The 17,789-nt window shown below is 37.2% G+C and overlaps 1 protein-coding gene across 3 annotated transcripts in view; it reads right to left on the minus strand.

Annotated features, from left to right (window-relative positions):
* TENT4A (terminal nucleotidyltransferase 4A) overlaps positions 1-17,789 on the minus strand; it is a 68,095-nt gene that overhangs the window by 46,792 nt on the left and 3,514 nt on the right. For all 3 annotated transcript variants that reach the window (XM_068396143.1, XM_068396141.1, XM_068396142.1), the window contains exons 2-6: positions 6,187-6,310; positions 4,620-4,666; positions 3,575-3,695; positions 1,875-1,982; positions 1,023-1,151 (exon numbers count right to left, since the gene is read on the minus strand). In XM_068396143.1, coding sequence (XP_068252244.1) covers positions 1,023-1,151; positions 1,875-1,982; positions 3,575-3,695; positions 4,620-4,666; positions 6,187-6,310 — 529 coding nt within the window. The remainder of the gene's footprint in view (positions 1-1,022; positions 1,152-1,874; positions 1,983-3,574; positions 3,696-4,619; positions 4,667-6,186; positions 6,311-17,789) is intronic.

Genomic DNA, 17,789 nt, shown 5'->3' on the forward strand with positions numbered 1-17,789 from the left:
GTTGTTAATTATTAAAAATTAACGCTTTTCAGACCATAACACAGTGCAACAGAGCTCTCATTTAAATAGCTGAGTATAATCTCTTTATCCAAGTCTGAACTGAGCAATTAATTCTTCATGTACTTAAAACACTTTCACGTAACCAAGAGGGGGCAGCATTTCAGCAGTACTTGGAAACCAAAGAATTTCTTCTTCCCTCCTCTTCCAGCTTTTTGAGGATTAGTAAATTCTTTTCCCTAAGCCAAAAGCAATAACGTAGTACTGCATACTATATTATGGCTTAGTTAGTAACAGAGTAATACCTGATTTTTCCCAGAAAATCCATTGGTCTTAATGTTTTCAGAAGCAGGGGGGAATCTATTTACCCCAATTGAAATACTGTTCTTTTCTTAATCTCCCCATATTAAATACGCTACATAAAATCTATAGTAATATTTCAATTAATCATTAACAGCAGCAGAATATGTAGGTTTTTCCACTATCACAGCTGCTGAGACACTAACATTGCACCTTGTCACACTCATACAAAGCTTACTGTCACAAAAAGTTATAACTCATTAGCTATTTGATCAGTTCCTTACAATATCTGCCAGTTTTAAGTATGTCAAAACCTAACCAACATATAATTAACAAACAACTTGACTGTTTGATTTCATAATTTTAATAAACACTGAAATCAACTATTCTTCACATTCAGTATCAGTAGTCTAGGAAGCAACAGACTTAAACTGCATCCCAGGAAGGTACCATAATCCACATCACAGGCCCTGGTATAGAAAGCAATGCACAGCCTCTATGCTGTTCACAAGGCTCCTGCTGCTGTTTCAGTTCACACAGTGAACAGAAGTTCTTAGAGGTTTGAGAGGTAGTCCATAGGAGCTGCCAATTATCAAACACTTAGAGCCATAACAGTAAAGCTGTGCATTGCTAGGGGAGTCTAAAGAAACAGCACCATAACAGGGCATAAGTACAGAAACCAAAATATTTTAAAGAACACAGAAACAAATAAGGAACCGACTTACCTGCAGGAAACTAATTGCCATTAAAATTAGGCTGTAAGAGCTAATTCCACCAGTAAAAACTTCATTCAAGTCCCTCTGAAGGAGGAACTGTTTTAATACTAAAATCAAGTAAGGCAGCAAAGAATATTTCTGCAAAGCAAAATAAGTCTTATCAATGAGAAGGTCCACATTCCAAAACAAAAAGAACTACACAATCTCAACACAAATTCATCTTCTAATACAAAAATGTTATTCAGTAGTGTGCTATAAAGTGTTTCCACGGGAAGAATTGAAACGTGCTTGGTTTTTATTCTAGAAACAGATGAATAGACTTCAACTCTATTTGATCAAACAGTTTACATATCAAATTTATTCCCCACCCCCGCCAAATAGGAAGATTTCTATACTCTTCTTTGAATGCCATTGTCACTCATTATAGTCAAAGCTTTCCATCTAAACAGTACTTTTACTGCAGAGCATAAAAGTAAATTTGATTTTAAGTACGTACCTACAGAAGAATTGTTTTTAGACATTGTTTAGCAAGGTAGTATTCATAATCAAGCATCACTTAAACTCAAGGTAATCAAAACTTCAGACTTGATTTAGAAGCAAAGTTTAGTACCTATCTGCAGATCTAGATATGACTGTAGAAGTTCTTTCAGTGTACAGGTTTATCCATACAAACACCTAGCACTCAAAGGCAACACTGAAGAAATACCAGTAGAAAATAAATTAAAATATCCATGTTTAATTAGTATTAATGAAAATAGTCTTCAGCAATAAATTTTCAAAATTCTTAAGCCATACCAAAAAGTGTTAGCTAATCTAGCACATCCTTGGTAAGTAGTATGACATTCATTATATGGCTAATACCTTCATGTATTCCTTGATAAATCGAGCTGCCTTCACACCAGTTTCTACATTAAAACTGATGTCAACTTTCACTTCTGTCTCCTGGTCAGTAAGTTTTATTATTGGTACCTGAAAAGATTAAAAGAATGTTTTATGAATCCCCAGAAATGCAACACTGGTGCTATTCTCCAACTTACTCAAGACACATGGATGCTATCAGTCCAAATGAATGCAACTATCGAGACAAGGAAACGTGTTTTTGAGAAGAGATAACAATCCTAACTTGACTGACAAGCAAACACTTTTTAGTGCGGTGATTAAACATACAGGCATGTATGATGACAGTAACTTATGACCACTCATGTACTCTCTCATAGCTATTAGATATCAGTCTTCATAGCTGCAATATCAGTGTTTTGTAAAACAACTAAATTTACTTAATTTAATGACTCACTGCTGTTAATAGAAGGCATTTGATTCTCATAACCTGAGGGAACTGTATTCATCTGACCCAGCACTGCACCATGCACTTCCTAAACTGACAGAAGACTAGCCTAGCAGAAAAAATAAAGCACTGTCTGTGGGTTTATCAAGCTGAATCGGTTCACTGCAGAGTCAAACAACAGCCAGAATGGATAAAAGCAAAGCAGCAGTAGCAATACTTCCTCTTCTGGCAGCAATATATTATTATAGAACTACTGAATATGTAGTTCAATCTCACACCACCACCTTAAAGGCAGTATCCTACAAAATCATCTTATAAACATGTCCTAAACTTCAGCTGATACATTTCTTTTAAATTGAACTTCTTGTATTTTTAAGCTGAAATGGAAAACAAAAAAGAGCAGAAGCATAGCATCATTTTATACCAACAGGAGAGGGAATAAAGTAAGAAAGGCTAGTAAAATTGATAAGCCTAGCCTAGTGCCATTTTCCATCACTAACTGGTATCTCTGATTCTGAAAATCCCACTTATTCTCAGGTAAACCAAAGATTACCAGAGCTACTGTTATGTACTGCTACTCCAACAGAAGCCATAGGAATCTTCCAGACCTAAAAGAGTCATCCTATTTCAGAGACCACAAAACTTAACAGCTTACTAATAGAAGTTTGGAATACTCTGCTCAGGCTCCTAGAGAAAACACCACTTGCTCAGTAACATAAATTTTTTTAGTATATTCAACATGATCTGTTAGGCTTACAAGACAGATGCGAGAGATACTACACATCAGTTTCACATGAAATATAGCTCTTACATAGCATATTTTGGAAGGTAAAAACAAATGTTAGGTTTGGAACACTTTATTACGCCATCAGAAACAAGACAACCTGAAAAACTGGGGTTTCAACCTAGGCAGCTCTAGTTACTAGTCCCTGCCTAAACAAAGTCCTCTCAGGGGTCAGCGGAAAAATATTATACAAATAGTTAACTTATTTTACTAGATATTTTGCAAATACTGACTTTCAGATCTTTATTGACAGCATAAGCATAAAGTATGGCCTTACAGCAAATACAGTACACAGAATTACTGTTGTCCATGTAAAAAACTGTGTGCTATTGCTAAGCACATACAGATTCTACTAAAATCTTGCACAGACAGAGCAAAACATTGTGCTTAAGACAATATCATTTGCTTCATGAATTAAGAACGCTGTTTATCACCAGCCACTTAAGGGATCTGAAAGCTTTTCAGTTCAGTATTCCAAAGACTATTACTTACCGTAGCTTTATCAAGTACTTTAATGGAATATGGCTCAGCCACATTGTGTTTTCTTAGTGCTTGCTCCAGCAGCTGTAAAGGGGGCCGTTCCCATTTCCCAAAAACAACTAGATCAATATCACTAGACAAGAAGAGCACAGTATGAGATCCATTAAGTCTAAAGCATAACACTCCATCAAAAAAAAAAAAAGGTAAAATTGTCATTCTACATATTACAAGTCCTCCATGGTGACCATTTTGCAACTTTTAATCTAGGTTCCCAATAAGCTTCCTTTATCAATGTTAAGAGATGGTCTAGTGTGATTTAGGACCCAAAGCAGCATTCTAGTTTCTTGCCTCCCATTCTCTGATAAGTTCTTTGAGTTCCTCTCCCTTTTACCTTTCTTGCTCCCTCCCCTCTGATTTCCACAGCCCAATCCCATCCCCTCATCTACTCATGTTGACAGACATGGTAATAGTCCAAACAATCTTTTATCAGTGATTGTTATTCATAGAAATGAAATTTTCAGAGCTTTCCTACGGAAAATTTAACTGATGTAAAGACAACATAGTTTTTAAGACACAGCTACACCCGTTGAACCATTAAGCGATATAAAACACCGAATTAAATAAGACATTTTGCTCTTCAAAAACAGGGAAAACACAGCTGTGATGACTCCTCTGACTTTGCACAGTAACTCTGTGATAAGTGACACACTCTCAGTAACTCACTTTATTTAACAAAACACTATCTTTACACAGGAAATACTAAACATTCAGCTTCACTGTATCTTGAAAACAAAGAGCCACAGACTAACCCCAGACACAAGGAAGAAAAGGTAATTCACCAAAGGGTCAGTAAGTACCTTGAGCAGTACAATGACGTATCAAATACTTATCTCAAATCCTTAAGTTCAAAAGCTTTTCCCTTTGTCACATGGGACATTAACCAAAAATTTTACTGGAATTTTGATAGGTTTACACATTCCAGTCTAAATTCCCCATTGAAATTTACCATTAGTCTAAAAGAAGACAAGCTTTTATATAAAAGTAAATTATTACTTACCTAGTTGGAAGATAAAGCCCTGTACTAAAGCTGCCAAATATCTGGACCTGAAAAAAAAAAAAACACACCAGTGAAATATCTTGTAATTATCAATGCTCACTTCATTTTACTTTCACAAGACTTAAGATTTTTCTGGACCTGTAACAGATACAGCCCAGTAAAAAAGTTATTGGACTTACTTTACTACATACTCTAAGTCTGTACAAATATACTTTCTCTTATAGATGCAACTTTAGATGAAATTGGGATTTTTTTAACACGAAACAGCTACCAATCCTGCTAGCAGCAGAGCACAAACTTTTGAAACAAGTCTTTTTCACTATTTATTTCCAGTTCAATAGAAGTATAAGCTGTTATAAATTTCCTTCCTCCCTGCTCCCTTCTTTCCTCACAGTACAGCTTTACTGAAATTGGAAGAGTTTAAGGGAAACATTTTTTCAAATTTTTAGGTTTAAAAAACAGCAAGTACATCTAAACATATAATTCAGATAAACATGAATACTCCAGATTTTACTGTAAGGATGACTGAAATTGTGGTAGGTGTTTGTGGGGGCAACAGAAGGTGTGCTGATGAGATATTCACAGTCTACATCAAATATTTTTAGTATGCTTCCAATATAGAAAATTGAGACATTCTTCCCTCTCTGCTACAGCAGAGCACCATTTACAAGTTCACTTCTTTGAAGTGACCTATGAAAAGGCTGGGCAAGATTGGGCCATTTCAGTGTTTATACCTGTTTCCCATAAGCTAGAAAAATGTTATTACTAAGGAAAATCACAGGTGGGGATGAAGTAGATGAACTTTACAGTATCTTCAGGTCAGTACTGTTGCCATAGCCCTCACTCTGTCATGGACGGCTATGAAATCACAGTGGTCTGAAACGCTTTTCTGCTTGTTAATGACAACACTACTATCTGGTAATCAGAAAAGTGATGCTAGAGATACAGTTTACATTACATTCCTTTTGAATGTTTTTTGTTTGAAGGAAACTTACACTTTGGGTAATAAAGGCTTTGAAAATACAACAACTTCGTTTGCAAGATATCTCAGGAAGTCAAGTCCAATTTTCCCACTAAAGCAGGGCTAAAGTAATGCCCTGAATGTCAAATTTGTAAAGAGTACAAAAAAAACCTGGGGTTTTAACAATTCCTTTGTAAAATATTTGTATTTACAAATATCCACAGAATCAGGACTCCTTGCAGGAATAGATACATAGGCAGTCAGTCTCACTTTAATATTCAAACTGAAGTTATGCAGAGACAATCAATTTAATAAGCTTCTACTTTAAGAAATGCACTTCTTGAAGTGGACAGTTCTTCACGTTCCCAGTTCTCAAAATGAAAAAATTATCAGTAGCCTTCATTAACCTGAAATCTAGGGTTTAAATTTCCTCCATTTTTTAAAATAAGCTGCCAAGTACTGCAAGAGCCGCGATATTAAGTCAACTGCCTGAAGTCTGAAGTCTTATCTGTTCACTTCTAAAACACAGAAAGGTAATAGCAAGGCTAAGTGAACTGAGCTCTACAATTTACTAGAGAAGCAAATCAACAATTAAATTACACTCACATCAGCTGTAGGCCAAAGATCTTTGATGACTGTTTCTATTCTTTTCACTACTTCTCTTCTCATAGCTGCTTCTTCAGGACGAGGGGACATGAAGTCATAGAAGTCAATTATTTCTTCATGTAGTCTAAAGGAGAAAGTAGCAGCAGTTATAAGGAGATTTAACTATCACATTAAATTTCAACAAAAACAAGATATAGGCTTTATTTAATATCATTATTTAACCAAAACCAGCAGTACTTTCAAGAAAGTTGAATGCCACAGCAATTAGGCTTTCATATAGGAAACTGGAGTGTTTGGGATCTGGGACAGATATATTCATACATTATTTTCATGGCAGCACCTCATAGTAATCTCAACAATACCTACACATCAACCCTCATCACATTACCTAAATGCTAAAGATGTCAAAAGACATAGGACACAAACACTAGCAAACATTTACTAACCTTCTTGCTGGCTCAACAGTGAAGGTCAAATTCAATTCCTGATTTCCAAAGATTATTTTCTTTAAAAAACAAAGCATAGTCTTAAAAACTATGCAATGATCCAAATGTGAAGCAGCACAAGAACAATTAAAATCTTCAAGTAGGTTTATTCTTCCAGGGGTTCTTACTTCTGTGTATGTGGAAGTTTACACAGGCTTGGAAACAGGCCACTGGCATTAACGAGTTTTTGTAGAGGGCAATAAAAGGGACATTTGAGTATTCCTTGATGTGAAATTGTCCACCTTGACAAACGGGGATTCCTTTGACCACTCAAGCCCTTTATTAGCCATTCATCCATATAGGAAGTGACCTTCCAACTGAACCACTCAAAGAGAGAAGTGTCAAATATATTCAAGAGTAAAGTACATTAATACCAGTGTTACATGAGGAGTTCTGACACCAGATCTTTACACACCTGTTAAGTCCTTTTGTTTCCCATCTCCCAATACTATAGAACACTCACTGCTAAATCTGAAAGCAGATCAATTCAAGTTTTCAGGTGAATGACGTGCTTGCTCTCAACAGAAAAGCACCAAGCCACGACAAACAAAAAAATGCAAATAACTACTGCTGTGATATTTTACAAAAACATCTTTTTGATGTTGACATATTTCTAAGATTTCTCTCTAATTCAAGAAACATATCAATTCAACAATGTAGTGAAATCCAAATACTGTCCATAAAAAAAAAAACACACAAAAAAACCCCAAAAAAAAATCCTTAGTTAACATACTTAGCCTTCCAAAAGGAAAACTGTATACATCTCTAGTAGGACTCTTAACTCTTCCCCTGAGACTTTTGAAACTCATTTTACTGAGAATTCCCACTCTAACAGAGAGCTTCCAACAGACCACATGCCCAGTTTTTAAGTGTCAGGATTCCTTTCCATACACAAAGAGATTTTAGCAGCAAAGCACAAAGATAGTTCTAAAAAGCATACATATTTAGAACTACTGTATGCCCTTTTTCTTATCTTAAACTGGGCCTGGATCCACAATTGAACATTTAACTACACAGCAGACTTATCAACTAAACATTTCAATTTGTTGATGAATTTACTTGATTTCAAAACTTCAGAGCAAGACAGAAAATACAAACTAACATGCTCCTATTTTATTTTGTTTCTAGAAAGTATGCTTTTTTTGCCCTTTCCGAGATGACAAGACCAATGAATAAAATACCTGAATACACGTAACAGCAGTGGGGCCAAACTAAAGACTTCCCATTGTCCTGCCTATAAAAAACAGCAGTAGGCAAATACAGAGTGAAAGCAAGAAAAGACAAAGCAGTCATCCAACTCCCTTGCAGCAATCCTTCCAAGCCTTCAGTAAGTTCATTTGGCATACTTTTGGGGTGGACCCTAACCATAATATGTATTAGCTCAAAGGACTTTTCTTCCACTGATTCATCCAGGTCTTTTTAGCCCATTTATGCTTTCGTCATTCATGGCATTCTATGAGAATTTAAGAATGCGTCGGAATAAAGAAATTCTTTATTTTAAACTGCTGCTTGTTAGTGATTTTATCTGATGCTCTCTTTCGTGGGGGAAAAATGTTACTTACTGGCAGTTAATCTCCAAACATAACACTTCTCAGTTCTCAATTCATATCCACTTGTCTCTATCCGCCAGCTCCTTTTCAAGCTCACAATCCTCATCTGTTTTCCTCTCCTTACACAGGAGCAGATCCAAAGTTTGATCACTGCTAATCTTCTTGTGTTTATTTTCAGTTGCACCGTTTTCTGACAGGTGGCCAGAAATGCACACAGAGATAATACATAATTACACCATCCAGTCCATGACACACACCTGTCTTCATTTTATTGTCCACATCTTTGCGAAGATTGCTGCTAACTGCTATTTGAGGATATCTGAGCATACAGGTACTCTTTAAAAGAGAGCATTATGAGGGAACTTCAAGGTGTTTTCTGAACAATAACCACCTGTTATTAAACAGGTGGTTAAAGCCCACCCACTGGGTATATTCAGTTTGAATTATTTTTCTTCAGATTCATGATTCCATATTTACTAGAATTTAATTTTATCAGCAATTTTATAGCCTAAATGAACAATGAACTCCCACTGCGACTGTCTGCAGTCAGCTTTAGCTTTCCATTATCCTTTCCTCATTCATTTCTTCTCTCCAGATATTTATTAATATATCGAGCAATAGTGTCTTGAGTAATTTCACTTATAACCTTTCCTTATTATAAAGTAAATAATTTATTCTTTCCTTTGGCTACTTCTAAACAGTTAACCCATAAGCCCAGCAAACCTGTGACTGTTCCGTTTTTACAGTGTCTTCAAAAAAGAATCTCAGAAACATTCTCCTGAAAAAATCCAACAGTTCTGTGTTACCAGACTGACCACATGAATAAGGATTAACAATGAATCCTTCAAAGAAATGAGACCTGTGAGACACAACTACCTTTATCAAAGCATGTACTCGCCTCTTTACATTTACTCACGCAAATAATTTCTGTTTTGTTATGGTATCAACCCCATCCAACCACTCCAGGAGATCCAGACATTCCTGAAAAAAAATGTGTTTACAGTAGCCACCCCATATTAGAGGAGGAGAATAAAAGGGGTCTTAGTTCCCCTACACACTGCAGCCTCTACCATACACAGCATAGTCTTTCAAAGGCAGCCCCGAGTGTGTCAGCAAGGTCAGAACAACAGCAAGCACTCGAGCACTCTCACTTCAATGCCCGCTGAGTTTCTCTTCAGATGATTAACACTGTTGCAATGTTCAATCATATCGTGCAAGACTCAGAAGAATACCACCCATCACTAGTGTACATTTCTTTCCCTGATCTACTTTTTAAGAAGTCAGCTTTGTATTTTCTTCATTTAATGCGTCAGTTTGCATGGGACAACAGCACAAGAGCTAGATAATCAGAACTCACTTAAAGTTCAAACCATATGCCTTGGTTTCATGGTTAAGTTCCTCTGGAATTCTTCAGCATATACCACCAGACATGGCTGTACAACAGTTATTCTGCTGATGGATTTAAACACAATTCACTGAAATTTAAAGTGTCAGTTGCCTGGAGTCAACGAAAGTTCTGGTGAAAAGTCTCTTAAGCCCTTCTCTAACAAAAAGCAATGCAATTAGTTCACTAGTTTTTACTACGTGATCTGACTTCTCCTGGGTGCCCTTTCATGACTCTCTAGGAGCCCTAGTGACTCTGGCAAGTTTCTTGCTTTCGATATGAGAGGTTTTAAGGTTTTAATGCACTTGGCAAACCAGTTCTCAAACAGTTTTCACTTAAGTATTTTGCCCATGTAGCCTTTATGATCTTCATAAGCACTTGTTACTTCCTAAGTCAGGACTGTGACAGTATCTTAATCATTAGGAACAGAATTTCAATTTGCAGCACATGATGTATGTGCAGATATAAGTAACATCTTAGCTATTTTTTTAAAAAATAGAACTTCCTTCAACATATAGCACAAGTCAATTTTCTCCATCTCCTTCTAGCTTCTTAAAGAATTTGGGCTCCCACAGCACCCCAGCACCTGGCTATCTTCTATCACATTTCAAGATGCCTATTACACTACTTTCCTAGCAAAGATAGGCATTTTAATTGACTTTTTCACAAGGCAGTTTCACTATATTTATAGAAATACTGGGAACAAACCTTGGTGAGAAGTAACTGGACTCTCAATGCAAGGTGGAAAAGATTAGAACACAGGGATGCATAAGAGAGGCTACTTGTACTGGCTACGCTATTCAGCTTGCTAATTTTAACAGCCTGGAGGAACCTACCATTCACTAATGCTATTACTGCTAAGCACAGTAAACATCTGCTGCTTACAGGCTGAACTACGCAACAGAATTGACACCTTCTGTCAATTCTGTATCCATTTTACTGTTTTAGGAAAGGCAGACACACTTCTGGTCTTCAGGTTAAAAAAATACTCAGGAGACATTCTCAGACTTCTGTAACGTTTTTCCTTAGAGGCAGGTTTCTAAGAAAGGAGATAATTCACTGTATCTACAACTCATATATAACATTGACTTGTTACTTCAAGGGCTAACATCAATGCAGTGAAAATAAATTCTCCAACAGCATCAAACTAGAAGGTGAAAGAAAAGCTACAGAGACTTTGTTCCCTCAAGCAAGCATCCTGTTTCTTATCATCACATCTACACTACTAAGCACATTCATTTATTCTAAAGGAACAGATAGAAACACGACTGCATCATTTACATGGAACAACTGATTCTTTTTAAAAAACATACTCATTCTAGTAAATATTTTTCTAACTGAAAAGTCTAACACATCAGCCAAGAATCCTTATAAAAGGAACAAACAGATGCCGCAGATAAAGCATGTGGGTGTAACACTTGGGTTGAGTAGGAAAGGGAGGTAAAGAAACGGAGGCACAGGCAGCATTTCAACTGAAGTTTTGTTGTAATAAAGGTTACAAATAACAGGATATGTTCTTTCAATGAAGTGTGAACTCTGAAACATGCCTGAGGACTTCACTGTCTCAAGATTAAACCGTGAAAGGCTCAGCAGCCACTATGCATATTTCAGAAATCTGTTGAACTGTACCTTCACCTACAACTACTGCAAAGCACAATTGCACTACCATGGAAATGCAGGTGAAATCTTAACACTACAACATTCAAATGCACTCAATAGTCGAAACCAGTGTTGCAGTTTAAAACTCAGAAACACAGTTTAGTGAAATAAAGGAGAATATACTATATGCTTGAAAGCAATAGTATATTCTGAGATACAGACTTTTTCCAATATGATCTAAGATTTGCAAAAGTAGCAAAAATAGAAGTATGACCAAGAAAAGCAGATGAACCTAAAATTCTTCTCTTCCTGCTCCACTCACAGCACTCATCAGGTGCCTTTACTTTTTTATACCAGTCCTCCTCACTGCCAGTAAAAATCAGATAATAGTACTCTATGCCCTACGCAATGTTGTAGGCTTACAGATGAAACTATGAAAACATAGTGCTACGTTCACAGACTGTCCTGCCACACCAAATCAGTCTCATATTACTACATAATTCAGACAGCAATTATCTTTGTCAGTGTAATTGTGTGGAAGGCAGCAAACCCAAAGACTGGCAGAAAAAAAAAAAAAAAAATCTCAACTATACAGAACTTATGAATCAGAGCTGTGAAATGTTTTACAGGTAGGTACCCTAAATACTAAACCCAAGTAAGAATCAAGCTTACTTTGCAAGTTAGCTACTAAGGAGAGAATGGAAGAAAAAAGTACTTTTGTTCTCATCCACAGAACAAAGACATAGTTTATAAAAATACATTGTACCCTTCCCACAAGAGATCGTATTGTTCTTATTTCCTAAGCTTTCTCTTTGCACCACACACTTGCAAGTCAGAGCCAGTCCTAATTTTAGACTGAGTTTCTTGCCAATTAGATTTTACCTCTTAGGAACACTTTGACAGTTCACGCACTCAAGAAACCAAGCTTGTCGGACTGATCTACACTGCAAATTTCCAGACTTAAGTAACAGAATTTGTTTATATTTTGGAAGAAAAAAAGAATCAAAAACTAATTATTTTTGCAAAGTATGTCAATCCAATAAAACTCAACCAATTACCTTACTAATGGCTGAACGTACTTTGAAAAAGCTGCATTATAAAAATCTAGAAAATAAACTGATATATATCTCCAAGTTAATACATGGCAAAATAGATCCACCACGTAAGCTTCTGAACAGCTGTATGTTACTCCTGACTTTGGCTGCTGGGCTTTACCACACCACCAAGAAAACATCACATATTTATTTGTTGCATCACTGAAGGAGCATATGATATGTTAAACCTTGGAACTGAATCAGCAAGCTCGCTATGCCAATAAACACTGAAATTCCTGTCTTAATACTATTCTTTTCCAAATGCCCAAAGATAGCAAGCGATTAACATCCCAGACAAGTCAGAAAGGTTGCAACAGCAGAAACACATTAGTGATGCCCGTGTAGTTCAGGTATGCATTACTCCAGGTTAGCCACTGAAACGTTTAAGAGGAGAAGCAACTCTTGACATAATCTCAAGCAGCAGAGTGTAATTCAACATGCATCCAGCAAAGCACCACTAGCAGCAAACCCTGCACATTTAAAGTCAGTATCTTTGCAAGGCAACAAAAGCTAGAAAAGCCTTTCCTGGAGTTAAGTACTGATACAGTTCACCATATAAAAGAGGAAGCTTCTTAATTTAAGAATCTCAACCAAAAGAATAAGGTGTTTCAAAGACTATTAAAGATACCACACTGGTTGTTTAGGAAAAGTGTGCATCACTAATCAGATTTTAGTGAAAAAAGAGCTCCTACTATCTTGTCAAAGGATTCCATCAGAAGATGTCTTCAGAAACCCTGAAGTCATGTACAAAGCAGGAAAAGAGGATTGGAAGATTAAGGATATCAAAAAGGATTATGAGGAACAACTTAATAAGATGCAAACCTATGCTTGAAAAAGGATAAACTAGCTCAGGAGCCCAAAAACCTGCTTCTGTTAAGTGATTTAAGTGATCAGAAAGAGAAAGTTAAGTGATCATAATGCATGACAAGTAGAGAAGCTAATTTTTTTTTCTTTTTTTTAATCCCTCAGAGGTTTCCCTGATCCCTAACTATACAGGGAGAACTTGTCCCAGGCTGACTTTTTAGTAGTAAATAGTTCACAGTAAAATCTATTCCTGGTAATTTGGTATTCACCAAAAGCAGCACTCACTTGATACTGCATTTGTATCAGAAGAACATTAAGCAGCAATCTTTTTTTAATTTAAAAGCATTAGTTTCGACATTCATAATATTCAAACTAGTCAAAAGTAGAATCAATGCAGCACATGAATAGTTATGACTATATCAAGATGTTAACGTAGCTTTCATAAACAGAAGTAGTGTCTTGAAGAAAACCATTAGGAATTATTTGCAAGAATCTGTGAACCACAAAGGAAATCCTGTTATCTACCTGGATTTCCAAATGGCATTTGATAATGGGGCCACATGTCCTTATGAAGACTTACAAAGAAACTAAGCTGACATGGGATGAGAGGGAAGACTTTCATGTAGAGAAAGAACCATTTTAACCAGAAAACAAGCAGCTGGAACTCTTAGTTTCCATGAGGGGAGGTCACCAGTGAAGCCCCAAAGTGCCCTATGCTAAGCAACATCTCCATAAGTGATCTGGCAAGGGGATAAACAATAAAGCAGGAAAGTCTGAGGCTGCAAGGTTATCTAGAATAAGCCAGCTCAAGAACTGCAGATGGCTATTAAAATACAGACTGCACAATGAAGTAGCAGGCAGAATTTGAGATAGGATAAAATGTAAGCACAACAGAGGCATATGAGAAGATTCTATCTTTACAAAGATGCAATGAGGGGCTCTGCACAGGCTCTAAACACTGCGAATCAAGATCTTGAAATAAGAAGTCTGTTAAAAGGTCTGTTCAATACTCAGTAGCCAAAAAGAACAGGCAAGTCCCATGTTAGTAATCAGGAAACAAAATACAAGATAGAACAAGATAGCCCAAGATGCAGAAATACTGTAGCACTATCACACACGGGTCTGTTCTTTCTGAGTCCCAAAGGTACAACAGAACTGTAAAGCATACAGAGGTGACAAACATCTAGAGGCAGGAAATAGCTTCAATAGAAGGAATGATTGAATAGACTAGAAAACAAGACAACTGTCAAGTGATTCAACTGTTCCCTTGCCTCTTTCAAGTGAGCTGCAAAGAGCACTTACGGACTGCCTCATTAATGCATAAACCTGCGCCTGGTAGAAACTATAACCCTAGTGACAGCCTCAGGACAAAAAAACCTGGATCTTTACATAATGCATAGCTTAACTGGGGAACACTTTGCCACAGGACACTGCTGAACCCAGAAGCTCATACCAGATCAAGATGATACAAGACAAATTCATACATAAAATCCACAATAAGCTTAACAATGCACTGTCGGTGGCCCAGGTAGTCCGAGAACCACAGACCACTGCAATCTGAAAGATTATTCCAGGCAATATCACCACAGGCTCATGTTGACATATTCTCCCAACATTTGGCATTGGCCTCTAATGGTCTCAGCCGGTACAGCTGTTTATGTTCTTAGTGCCAATTATCTCTACTGCCAAAGCCTAACAACTGTGAAAAGCATCATGAACCTGATGCCAGGATTAAACTGCCCCATACATGTCCCATTCTCCTTTACACACAGATGTGAGCACCTGTCATGCAAAGCCTTCTCACATTTTACTACTGTAGCTCAGCATTTCTGACCTCTAGTACTACGTTCTCTCTCAAGTCTACTGCTGCCAAAATATTCCTTTCGTTCCATTATCAAAACCATCAGTCTCTAACTCTACATGCCAGGCACCCACTTTACAAGGAAACTTTGAGCCTACTCTAGTCAACTTAGTCAAGAGGTGTTCTGTTCTTTTGACAATTCATCCAGCAGCTACCCTTGAACTCTGCTGCGTAACAACCTTTAGGCATGGAAACAATCTGTTCAACCACATCCCAATGTTCTCTCAAGTCTCTCTCTGGACATTTGCTATGACTAACAGGCAACTACTCCCACGCTCCTCCTTGCATACTACAGTATATACCCTCTAGTTCTGTCCTGATCCTAAAGCCAGATGAAACAAGAATCCAGTGTACATTGCCAGCACTGCCTGCCTCTTACATTAAGACCTTCACTACAGTTATCTACCTAAACAGACACTAATGATTCAACAGATGAAGCATAGCCCACTGCGTTGATTCTTTATTAGAAGGTATTAGAAAAAAATAGCACTGTTAAGGACATGGAGGAATTAGAATAACACCCTTGGAAATCGCTTAAAGCCCTAACAAGTGTTGGACACCCCAGTGCAGACAGTAAAGGCTTCACAGAGTTCCCAAAGTCTGCCTTTTTTCAGCTCAGCCACAGTACAAGAAAATAGAATTTGCAAAAGGGGCTGACTGTGGCATCCCTACACATTAATTTGCATTGTCCACCTCCGACAGCAGCATAATAAGAAGCAAGGGCTGACAAATATGGAACTAGAGCTATGGAAGGTTCTGAATGCAATGCATTTTTAACAGTGCATTGCACAAAACCCAGTAATTGAATTTATCTTGGTCGCCAAAGTTCAGCAATACATCATAAAAGCAAAAAACCCAGTACAACTGGAATTAGAAACACTCCAGCATACCGGTGCAGAAATAAACAAAATGTAATATAGACTTAGTATATAGTAACACCACCACATCTGAGTAGCTACAGAAATGAATCTCTGGACATCACTTTTGGTACATAGTATCCTTCAGCTGCAAACTGGTGAACATTGAAGCAAGTCTTCTGGGGAAGCATCATCATAAGCTTACCTTGCTTATGAGAACTCTCCCCAGCTAGCTACTATGGTCACCAGACGATGCTGGCCTGAATCCTCCTTCAGCCTAACCAAATGTGGAGGTGTTTGTGCTCTTGTGCTCTACAACAGAACTTTTGTGTCATTATCAAGAGATGGTTAAAGACAACAGATATGGAAGAGAAAAAATTAATTCAGTAAAACGTTAGATGCTACGCAACGCTAATTAGTGCAGGCAGAGCACCATTCCAAAGTATCATAACTCTTCTGGTATCCACACTAATCCCCAACAAGCCAGTTCCATTGTTTCTACACAGCACTGTAACGTACCAAGCAGATATGCCAGGTTTTTCAGCACTAATATCTTTCAACATCTACAATTAATCCGAAAACTTAGTTGGAAGTATTAAGCAGAACAGGTTCATATTGTTAAAAACACCTTAGTTCTTTACTTACTTTGTTAAATTAGTATTAAGAAGCAGAATAATTAAATCAGATATGATTTTATACAATTCATAAGCTATTAGCTACATTTTAAGAGAAAGTGCCCTACTAGCTGTGTACCCAAGCAATGCAAATCTAGCAGTAGAGTCCTCAGGAAAAAGTTTAGAATAGCTTGATTCCATATTTTGAAATAAAATTCCAGCACTTTTAAACTCTCTGGATGCTTAGTCAGATATATTTAAAATCCTGACTTTACAGAAACAGAAGGCATTACTTTGATGTACAAAGGCAGCAGAACCTAAGATGCTAGATGTACTTTAAAACCACTCGAGAGGATACTTTACAATAGCAAGAAACCACACATAGTTCTGAACATCAGTCACAACAGCTTGATCTAACCTCATAATATTAAAGGACACTTATCTGCATCACATCTGAAACCAATTATTTTGTCATCTCTGCTGTGCTCTACTCCTAACCTAAACCCAGGCATTTACGAATTTATACTATTGCTATATTAATCACTCTGTTGAAGCATTGGAATACATATGGTTCATTCACCTCACTCCTTACCTTCCAAAAATCTGGAAAAATATGACACAGGTCAATTTAGGGCATGCTTTAGAATGAAATCTAATCAAGCATGGGTATTCACACTTGTGTTTTATGAGAGGGAGAATTTCCTTTACAACACAAAGATTGGCATGCTACTGTCAGAAGGTGGTAAAAGCAATAGGTGTGAGTCCACGGGAAGAAAGGAATGCTGTACATAAACCAGAGCAAAACACAGCCTTTACTATATAAAGCATTCCTAAACATCACCACACCTACCATCACAAAGCCACTGAATATGATCCATTTGAAAAAAATGGTGACAACTTGCACTGCTAGAGACCATCTCCAGCTCTGAACGAGAAAGCGGAGAGAGCACAGTACCATTTCAAAGCAAGCAGGCATTTCATCAAAAGTACTACTGCAGCCTAGGAGAGGGCAAACAGAGATTACCCTTCTTAGCCTGTTACCAAACACACTACATTAACACTGTGATCTACTCCACATCACTTGCAAATTTCGGTGTGTTATAGAAAAACATTCTGCAGAGAACATTCATGGCAGAGGAAGCTCTAACATTCACATATAATATGAGCACAAGCACATCAATGATCAAGTCCTCCTTCCTCTAATCTATGTCCAAAACAGACCGCAACTGCAGATTGTAAGGATCCCATTTTCTGACAGTTGCATACACCAGTCTAACACCACTGAACATGCTCTGTCAATCGACCATCACAGTTATGGAAGTGATGCTTCAGGACCAGGCTGGCAGTTCCAAGTA

The sequence above is a fragment of the Nyctibius grandis genome, chromosome 3 (genome assembly GCF_013368605.1).
Source record: "Nyctibius grandis isolate bNycGra1 chromosome 3, bNycGra1.pri, whole genome shotgun sequence".
Lineage (NCBI taxonomy): Eukaryota > Metazoa > Chordata > Aves > Nyctibiiformes > Nyctibiidae > Nyctibius > Nyctibius grandis.